General features: G+C 37.4%; 1 protein-coding gene across 7 annotated transcripts in view; it reads left to right on the top strand.

Moving 5' to 3' along the window:
* Positions 1–8357, top strand: part of LOC114041211 (zinc finger protein 2 homolog) — a 33179-nt gene extending 24822 nt beyond the window's left edge. For all 7 annotated transcript variants that reach the window (XM_027859557.1, XM_027859564.1, XM_027859559.1 and 4 more), the window contains one exon: positions 5128–8357. In XM_027859557.1, the coding sequence (XP_027715358.1) occupies positions 5128–7481 (2354 nt within the window). In that variant the 3' untranslated portion in view covers positions 7482–8357. The remainder of the gene's footprint in view (positions 1–5127) is intronic.
* Positions 8358–11242: the final 2885 nt, after the last annotated feature.

The following is an 11242-nucleotide window of genomic DNA, read 5'->3' as shown; positions in this document are numbered from 1 at the left end:
AGTGGGATAGCGAGTCAGATAGAGATATAGGATTACATTGGCACAACAAGGACCCAGTTGAATGTGCATAACTTGAAATTTGTAGTGGACTCTTTTACCAGCCAAGCTGGTTTCATGATTTTTGTCTCCTTTTAGCAGTGTGTGAGTATGATCACTGCCTTACTTAGAAGTAGTTATCTAGGGCTGAAGCTTGCCATCTTAAGTCCCTTTCCTGATCTTTATGGCCCACTGTTTATTTCCATTTTCAGAAAAACTTCGGCAGCATTCGTTGAGGTGATCACTACCTCAACGGTAGGGAGACAGGAGGTAGAGACTCCCAGGCATTCCATAGTCCAGATCCTCAGGGAACCTAGAAACCTTTGTGATCTCCTATATTTGGTCTGGTCAGGCCCCATCTATGTTTGAACCAGACAGAGGTAACTCCTTATAGGTGATAAGATGCAAGGAATAGACAGAAACAGAGCTAAAGCCAGAACCTGCACTTGAGAACCAAGCAAGAGACCAGAAACCAGGAGATGAGGGAGGGGTTGAGTCCTGGTATTAGCCCTGGGATCAGTCAGTCAGTGAACATTGAGTAAACACCTACAATGCTCTAGGCACCATGCTTAGCTCTGGAGAAAGAAGGAAAGGCAAAAGACAGTCCCTTCTGTCACGGAACTCACAATCTAGCATACAAACAGAGGTGGTTTGGGAAGAAGCAATAGATCAAGAACCTTGTTCTTAGCTGATCTTGGCAAAGGAAGGTGTGTTGGTATCAAAAAACCTCAAGTTTATCGGGAAATAAGTGAGTAGAAGGTGAGAGGACAAGTGCAGTGTAAGGAGGTCAGAGTTGGTGAGGAAATAATGAAAATCAAAATATGGGTGATAAAAGGTAGCATTAGTATAGCATCCACTGTGGGCCAAATGATTTACAAATATTATCTCATTTAATCGTCACAGCAACCCTGGGAAATAGATGCTGTTGTTATCCTCATTTTACTTTTGAGGAAACTGAGGCAAACAGAGGTACTGTGACTTACCCAGTGTCACACAGGTATTTGAATCTGTGTTTGAATTCACATCTTCTTGACTCCAGGCCCAGTGCTTTATCCACTGCGCTTCCCAGCTGCCTGAAGGTGGAAAATAGGTATTGGATGCTTCAAATAGGGGAGATTAAAAAGAGAAGATTTTAGGGGCAGCTAGGTGGCAAAGTGGATAGAGCACCGGCCCTGGAGTCAGGAGGACCTGACCAAATACTTGACCTTTAGTAGCCATGTGACCCCGGGCAAGTCACTTAACCCCAACTGCCTAAAAATAAAAAAAAAAAAAGTAAAAGAGAAGATTTTAAAGATAGTATTACAAGCTGTCTTCTAGGACTGGAATGTATGGATAACAGGGTGGATCAGAATCATGCCACTTCAATTACAGATGACTAGTGTTGATCCCATTCTTTTCCCCATATATATTTTTTGTTTCTACAGAATGAGGCAGGGGCAAAGAGCAAAGAGAATAAGAGGATATGATGGAGAAAACATAATTAATTGCCATCACTAAATGTTCATGAGATGAATTCACTCATAATAGTGGAGGAGGGTAGCAGACTGCTTTAGGAGCCAGTACCCAAAAACACGTTGTGTGTAAAGAAACATCCTTGATGTGAAGAAGATACACACAGCATTAAAATAAAGGCATGTCATTCTGTAATAGAGTTTGGAACTCTGCCCCCAGTCTCACAAACCTGGATGTCCTTTGACCCAGTGATAATCACTAGTAGACTTATCAACTAAAGGGATTAAGAAAAGAGGGAAAAGACCAAAAACCCAATGCCAATTGTAGCTGCTATTTTTTCTTGTTGCAAAGAACTGAAAACAAAGATGGTGTCCATGTATCAGGAAATGACTGAATAAATAATGATCTAAGAATATAATAGAAGATTGTTGGACCTTAAGAAATGATAAAAGGCACAGTTTCAGAGAAACCTGGGAAGAGTTGTCTGAATAGATAAAGAGATAAATGAACAGAACTAGTTAGGATAATTTATATTGTAGCTCCATTGATCTGTGCAATGAACAATAATGACCCCTGAGCAGTGGTTCTCCAAATCTTTTGATCTTAGAACTTCTTTCAACAATAAGTGTGTTGTGCAACTCCCTAGTCATTTAAACTACTACTCATTCAGATTAATTAATGCATTTAATTCCTACAATAATGACTGGGCAACTTTTGCCATACTTTCTTTACAATGTATTATTATAAAATGTGAAATTTCATTCTTAAATTATGAAAACAAAATATAAATAAGTTTAAAATAATTATGAAATTTTAATATGGGTCTTTCTGCAAGATATATTTTTATAACTACAATAAATCTTCCTCCCTATTAACTATAAGACTTCAATTTAAATTTATTTTATGATTTTTTAATATAAAAAGCATTTTTTCATCAAATAAATTATAACTTGGAAGTTATTAAACATAATGGGAATATGTGAAATTTATTTCAAAGTTGGACTTTTTGCTTGAACTAAGTTTTGCAATATTGCTGCAACTGCCACCAAACTCAGTTTTTAATGTGGTTCTGTATCCAGTTGATTTAATAATAATAAAAATGAGAATAATAAATAGTATTTATTGGTGCCTGTGATGTGCCAGACACTGGGCTAAGTGCTTTACAGACATTATCTCATTTGATCCTCAAAATGCTGTCAGGTAGTTGTTGTTATGCTATTTTACTATTAAGGAAATAAGTAAGAAGAGGCTAAGTGACTTGCCCAGGGTCACAGTGCTAGTTAGTATCTGAGGAGGGATTTGAATTCAGGTCTTCCTGACTGCTAGGCCCAGCTCTCTATCACCTGTGTATTTTGTTTGATAACCAGAATACTCTGAAAATGCTCACCCACACATGGATGAGGTAGAAAATGGTAAGAGGATTTTACAAACTCTCTTGCTGAGGGATGGAAATTCATTTTTTATTTTTAGTCCACAAACCAGTGACCAAAAAGAATAACTAGTTGATATATAAAAATTTTATTTTTCTATTTGCTAATTATAAGTAGTGTATTAAAGATAAATTCCCTTTAAGTCCATTTGCCTATATTGCTTTTCTTTTTTCTTTTTTCTTTTTTTTTTTGAACAATGCTTTTCTATAAAACAACCTTTGTAAGGAAAGAAATCTTCAGGTATAAGTTTCTTCTTTCTTCCACGGGTACGCTGTCTACGCCCTCACAGAAACTCTACAAAATGACTGACCTATGTTATCAACCAGATCCTTTGAAAATCTGCCCAATAGAAGAATAGTAACAAAAACAGAAGATAAGTTCAAATAAAAAAATAGCCTTAACATTACAGTGAGAGGCAATATACTGTCTTTTTTTGTAGAATTGTTGTGATGGTCCCTGATGGTTTCAACAGGTCTTGCAATGTCCATGCCTATTGAGCATTTTTTTTTTAGTGAGGCAGTTGGGGTTAAGTGACTTGCCCAGAGTCACACAGCTAGGAAGTATTATGTATCTAAGGCCAGATTTGAACTCAAAGTCCTCCTGACTCCAAGGCCAGTGCTCTATCCACTGTACCACCTAGCTGCCCTAGTGAGCATGTTTTTTAAATAACCTGTCATCTGCATTGCAAAACCACAAACATTTCTAACATCTTGGTCTGATGATTAAGTCATTGATGAGATACAAATTACAAGGTAATTCTGGAATGAGGGAAATACTCTGATATAGTGTATTACAGAAAGCAAATATGGTTACGTCCCTACCTTTGACCATCTACTGGGAACTGATTTGCGCTTGAATGTCATCACACCATTCTGGCAGTTTGGAAACAATTTGATGAAGGGTTGAGGAACAGAATATTTTTTATTTAGAAAGAGTCAGAGTTTGGTGTAATCACTGTATGAACACCAAAATCATTGTATGTCTGATTATGACAATTTGAAATACCTGCATAAAGAAACATATGCTTGGAACATGCATAAACTTATTATCTAGGAAGAATATTAATTGTAACAAAATTGTGTAATTATTTACTGCTTAAGGTGCCATTAAAGAATTTTTAGCTCAGATCCCTTAGACCACAGTCATAAATCCCTAAACTGTTCATGAACCAGTAAATGGAAACTGCTGCTAGAGGATTAATGGTGAATCATGTTGTCCACTTCCTGAAAGAAGGTTGATGGTCTGAAGATACAGAATGAGACATAACATTTTTGAATGTGGGAAGTTCATGGATTTCTTTTTATTCTGTTTATTACAAAGACTCTGATTTTCCTTTTTTATTTAGGGAACACAGACCATCAAAGATAAAATTGTCAAAATAAATGAATAACAGCTACCTTTTAAAAATCATGAGCCATAATAAAATCTGATCCCACTGGTGAATATTAAAATAAAAAAGGTTTGGCAGTTATGATGTGATCTTATATATCCAATTGAAAAAATGAAAAGGATTACCAATGGAATTGCATTATGCTCAAAGATATAATAGATAGTGAAATAATATCATTTTTAGTATATGTGGGCTAGCAAATGGCACAATATCTATGGATCTGAATGGAATATAAGAAAAGTTCAATACAAAACACTGAAAACTAATATACGACAGGTGAAAGGTGTAAACCAATTTCTCAACTCAGCACAGGAAATTTACAAAGGATGATCACGTGATAGTGCATCAAAATTGGTCCATATAGAAAAGCAGAAAGCTTAGATAAGCACAACAAAATGAAAAGAATAATCAACACAAGGTGTTTTGAATGAAGGGTTAGAAGTAAAATAGAGAAAAGCTGTCCAGTGCTTAGGAAAGAGCATGTTCAGTTGCAGGGTTTCAGTTCTAGTCTCACCTTCACAGAGTCATGTGACTTTGCCATTCTGAGCTCATGGTTTGAGTTGTAAAGTGTAATGAGAATCCCACCTGCCTGTGTCACAGGTTTGTTGTGAGCATCCAGTGTTACTGTTTGTGAAGCTCTTTGTAAATTTAATCATCCTCCAGATGTGAGCTAGTGCTATGCTTAATTTATTTTGTCCATTAAGTTTCAAAATTCTTTTTGATTGGGGATATAGACTATAAGTCCGTTTCCTTTCTTCCAATAGAGAAGAGAATTTATTTATATGCATGTGAGTCTCTATCTATGTTTGTTTCCTTCAGGGGCAGAGACTGAGTTTGAAATAACTAAGAGTACTGCAAAGCTGAGGATTTCTGTGGAAGAGTCTCAACAGCAAAGATTCATGAGGGATGGTCCCTGTGACTTCAATTTGAGAGAAATCTGTGACTCAGATATCAAGACAGAGAAAAATCAAAATAGTCACTGTAAATTTGATAAAGATGGAAAGGGTTTCAGACAATACTCAGTCCTAATTCAGTTTAAGAAAATGACCTCAGAAAATGGCTGTTCTCCATGTGGGGAAAATAGGGAATGTGGTACTGAAAAGGTTGGGCTTATTCAATCTTATGAAAAGCCTCCTGAAGTGCAAACATATAAAGGTAATCAAAGGGGAATGGCCAACAGCTTGAGTTTAGACCTTATTAGACAACAGAAATATCATACTGGAAAAATGCTATATTTTTGTAACAAATGTGGGAAGGCCTTTAGCCAGAATTCAAAGCTCATTGACCATCATAAAATTCACACTGCAGGAAAACCTTATGAATGTAATCAATGTGGAAAGGCATTCAGACAGAGTGCCAAACTGGCTCAACATCAGAAAACCCACACTGGAGAGAAACCTTATGAACATCGTCAATGTGGAAAGACTTTCAGAAAGAGAACCATTCTTGATGAACATCAGAAAATTCATACTGGAGAGAAAACTTATGATTATAATCAAAGTAGAAAGACTTTCCAGCACATCTCCAGTCTTCTTGTACATCGGAAAAACCACACTTCAGAGAAACCTCATGAATGTCATGAATGTGGTAAAGCTTTTGGTGAACACTCTTCCCTTATTGCACATCAGAGAATCCACACTAGTGAGAAACCTTATGAATGTAATCAGTGTGGAAAAACTTTCACACAGAATTCCCATCTTTCTAAACATCAGAGAATCCACACTGGAGAGAAACCTTATGAATGTCATCATTGTGGCAAGACTTTCAGACACAGCTCCAGTCTTCCTCTTCATCAGAGAATCCACACTGGAGAGAAACCTTATAAATGTAATCAATGTGGAAAGGCTTTCACACAAAACTCTATGCTTATTGTACATCAGAGAATCCACACTGGAGAAAAACCTTATGAATGTAATCAATGTGGAAAAACTTTCCGACAGAACTCCAGTCTTGTTGTACACCAGAGAATCCACACTGGAGAGAAACCTTATGAATGTAATCACTGTGGAAAGGCTTTCAAAGAAAACTCCAAACTTGCCGTACATCAGAGAATCCACACAGGAGAGAAACCTTATGAATGTAATCACTGTGGAAAGACTTTCCGATGCAGCTCTAGTCTTGCTATACATCAGAAAAACCACACTGGAGACAAACCTCATGAATGTCATGAATGTGGTAAAGCTTTTGGTGAACACTCTTCCCTTATTGCACATCAGAGAATCCACACTGGAGAGAAACCTTATGAATGTCATCAATGTGGAAAGGCTTTCACACAGAATTCCCATCTTTCTAAACATCAGAGAATCCACACTGGAGAGAAACCGTATGAATGTCATCAATGTGGAAAGGCTTTCAGACACAGCTCCAGTCTTCCTCTTCATCAGAGAATCCACACTGGAGAGAAGCCTTATGAATGTAATCAATGTGGAAAGGCTTTCACACGGAACTCCAGTCTTGCTGTGCATCAGAGAATCCACACAGGAGAGAAACCTTATGAATGTAGTCAATGTGGAAAGGCTTTCAAACAGAACTCCAAACTTGCTCTGCATCAGAGAATCCACACTGGGGAGAAACCTTATGAATGTAATCAATGTGGAAAGGCTTTCAAAGAGAACTCCAGTCTTGCTGTACATCAGAGAATTCATACTGGAGAGAAACCTTATAAATGTAATCAATGTGGAAAGACTTTCCCATATAGGGCCCTTCTTGCTTACCATCTGAAAATCCACACTGGAGAGAAACCTTATGAATGTAATCAATGTGGAAAGACTTTCACAAATAAGTCCAGTCTTGCTATACATGTGAGAATCCACACTGGAGAGAAACCGTATGAATGTAATCAATGTGGAAAGACTTTCACAAATAGGTCCAGTCTTGCTATACATCAGAGAATCCACACTGGTGAGAAACCTTATGAATGTCATCAGTGCGGAAAAGCTTTCACTCAGAATGCCAATCTTTTGAAACATCAGAGAATCCACACTGGAGAGAAACCTTATGAATGTCATCAATGTGGTAAGGCTTTCACACACAACTCCAAACTTGCTTGCCATCAGAGAATCCACACTGGAGAGAAACCTTATGAATGTCATCACTGTGGAAAAGCTTTCACACAGAACTCCCATCTTTCCAAACATCAGAGAATCCATAATAGTGTGACGGGTGAAATCTGAAATAACTGAGTAAACAAAGGTTTGAGCTTCTGAACATATTAATTTATTATGCAATACACGCAGAACAAATCAGGACCAACTGTCCTCGGCTTGGCACTGGATCTCAAATACAGGGAGAGAGGGATATTTTTATGCATTAAAAGAAAACATTTAACGGGGGAAAACAGGATATAAGATTAGGTAATATGATTTCTAATTGGAAGAAAGATTAGGGATTTTCCAAGTTGGGAAGGAGGTTGAATGAGTTTCATGAATTGAGAGAGGAGGAGAGCAAGCAGGTGGATTTTTCAGGATGTAAAACAGGATGTCACTCAATCCCTGTGATTAGCAAGCAGGTGGAATTTATAGGAAAATGAAATTTAAGTCTCAAAATAGAGTCAGTTTTACATGGAGTCAGTTTGGTTCAAATAAGTCCCACAATTCTCTCACTGAAGAGAAACTATATGAATGTTGTCAATGTGGAAAGGCTTTCACATGGAATTCCAATTGTGCCATTCATCAGAGAAGCCACACTGGAGAGAAAATTCATGATTGTAATCAATATGGAAGGCTTTCACACAGAATTTGCACATCAGAGAATCCACACTAGAGAGAAAGCTTATGAATGTCATCAACATGGAAAGGTATTGACACAGAATTCTAGTCTTGCTGTACATCAGAGAAGTTACGCTGGACAGAAAGAAACCTTATGAATGCAATCAGTGTTGATAAGATTTTCGGAGAGAGGGTTTCTCTTAGTCAACATCAGTGAATCTATAGTGTAGAGAAATCTTAGGAATGTAATCAGTGTGGAAAGTCTTTCAGACACAACTCCAGTCTTCCTCTTCATCAAAGAACCCACACTGGAAAGAAATCTCATGAATGTAACCAGTGTGGTAAAGCCTTCAAGTAAAAGTCATCTGTTTTTTTCCACCAGAGAATTCCTATTGGATGGAAATTTTACCACTATAATGAATGAGGAACGACATGCAAATAGATTATGGAGTTTGTTCAATATTAGAAAATTTATTTTGGAGAGATACCCTATATAGACTCAATGGGAGAAGGCCTTCGTCCAGAAATCATCTCTTACTTTGCATTAGAGGATTTGTAGTGGAGAGAAATTGCTCAATAGAGACATTTCCTCTGGAAAAGGGAGATCACTAGAAATCACAATATTCATACTGGAAAGGAAGATTATAAAAGCAATGCCTTTTGTCAATGTCAAGGCCTTTGCATAGAGCTCATACTTGATTATACAAGAAATCATGTTGAAGCTAAAACTTAAAGATCTATGTAATGGAGGAAGGCATTTTGCCACAGTATAGACTTTGTTACACATCTCAAACTTCATACTGTTCTTAAAGCCCTATAAATATAATGATTTTTTCTTTGAAATCCTGTTTGTCATTACTTCTCAATATTATTTCATTGTATTCATATACCATAATTTCTTTAGCCATTCTCTAATTGATTAGTACTCACTTTGTTTCCTATTCTTTGGTGACACTTAATGTCCTGGTATAAATATTTTGCTATCTGTTTGGTTATTTATTTTTGTAATGATTTCTTTAAATAGCTAGGTGCCACAGTTGATAGTGTGCTGTGGCTGGAGCCACAAGACCTGAGTTCAAATTAAGTTTCTAACATTCATTGTCTGTGTTACTCTGGCAAGTCATTTAACCTATTCGTGCTTGATTTTTCCCATTTTCAGAATGAGGATAATAGCAACTAGATGCTCGGGTTGATATGCAGAGCAAATGAAAAAATACTTATAAAGAGCTTTGCAAGTATTAAATTACAACAGAAAAATTAGCTATTATTTATTTTATGGGCTATAAGTTTCTTAGTAGAGTTAGGGTAAAATATGTGGACAGTTTAGTCACTTTTCATTCAAATTGGTGTTCAGAATAGTGTAGAGGAAGGCACTAATTGTAGCAGATAGGGCACTGGGTTTTGAATCAGGAAGATGGTTCAAAACCTGCCTCAGATGCTCTCTAGCTTTGTATTTCTGGGAGAGTAATGACTTAAAAAGCTTGAGAAATGGAATAGACCAAGTATATGATATACAAAAGAATATAGTGACCATGGGTTAAATAAATAGACCCCAGCTATGGGGCCAGGACTTCCTAATCACTACAAAATGCTGGAAAGTTGGAAAGCAATTTGGCAGAAATTAGGTATAGCCCAACATCTCACTGTGCCAAGAATAGGTCCAAAGCTTACATGACTTAGATATGAAAGGTCCCCTCAAACACATTGGAAGAACCACAGACATATGTTTCAGTTTTGGATAGAGGTTGAGTTCACCCAAAAAGGTACAGAGAGGATCACAGAAAATAAAATGGGTAATTTTCATACATTAAAAAAAAAAGCCCAATGAATCTAAAATGTAAATGGAGTAATTATCTGGGAAAAACCTTTCCAGAAAGTTTCCCTCACAAAGGCATCATATCCAAGGCATATCAAGAAGAGATACTGCTTATATACAGATATATAAAGAATGGATACAAAGGGACCAGGCCAAGATGGAGGTGTAAAGGCAGGGACTCCCCTGAGCTCTCGTAAATTCACTTCCAAACAATGTTAAAGTAATGCTTCAAAAAAATATTCTGGAGTGGTAAAACCAACAAAAAGACAAGGGTGAAACAATTTTCCAGCCGAAGACAAATTAGAAGGTTGGCAGGAAAAGTCTGTCTTGCTAGGGTGTAAGGCTATGTGCAAGCTGTATCCAGCAAGCCAGTAGTAGGCCTTAGGGGAAATTTGAGTCAGTGGTGGCAATGGCAGCTTTTGGAGCTCTCAGCCTACAGATGTGAAGGGGTTTGGGTATTTGGTCAAAAGGAGATTACAGGGAATCATCTGCTGTCACTGGAGATGGATTCTTGCATTGCCCATATGCGGGTCTAGGTCACAGTCCTGGGTCTCAGTTCCAGAGCAAGGAGGAACACTACCAGGTGTGGGGTTCCTGGTCACAGTTTTGGGGCAGAGAAGAGTGTGGTCACTCGCACACCAGAGCATGGCCCAAAAGAGCAATGACCATACCTCTCCTTAGAACATACCAACTTGAAAGAGCTGAAAACTTATAAACCCTCAGAACGAGCTAAAAACAGCAGCATGAAAAACCTGAAGCTTAGGACAGTGCCCTCTCCATCCTGGGAGCAGAGGTCAACTTTAACATAATGTAAAAAGTCAAGAAATAGACTGGAACCTGTATCAGATTGCTTGCTGTGTTGGGGAGGAGAGGGAGGGAGAAAAATTTGGAACTCAAAATCTTATAAAAATGAATGCTGAAAATGATCTTTACATGTAATTGGAAAAACAGTAGGATAAGTGGGAAAGAAGAGACTGGAAAATGAGCAAACAACAAAAAAAGAACTTCACCATAGAAAGTTACTGGGGTGACAGGGAAGGTCAGAACAGCTACATCCAGAGCCTCAAAGAAAAATGTTAATTGGAAAAGAGCCAACAGCTTAATGAAGGAGGCACATGCATGCACGCACACACACACACACACACACACACACACCCCTGTGAAGAAAATAATGCCTTAAAAATAGAATAGGTCAAATAGTAAAAGAAGTGCAAAAATCTACTGAGAACTCCTTAAAAAGAAGAATTGGTAAAGTAGAAAAGGAAGTACAAAAGTTCACTGAAGAAAATCCTTGAAATTTAGAATTGGGCAAGTGGAAGCTAATGACTTCATGAGACATCAATAAACAGTAAAAGAAAATCAAAAGAATGAAAAAATGGGAAAAATATGAAATATCTCTATGGAAAAACAG

Source organism: Vombatus ursinus, unplaced genomic scaffold (assembly GCF_900497805.2).
Source record: "Vombatus ursinus unplaced genomic scaffold, bare-nosed wombat genome assembly UNPS02014170.1, whole genome shotgun sequence".
Taxonomy (NCBI): domain Eukaryota; kingdom Metazoa; phylum Chordata; class Mammalia; order Diprotodontia; family Vombatidae; genus Vombatus; species Vombatus ursinus.
The sequence above is the reverse complement of the archived record's forward strand: the minus strand, read 5'-3'. Positions and strand labels throughout refer to the sequence as shown.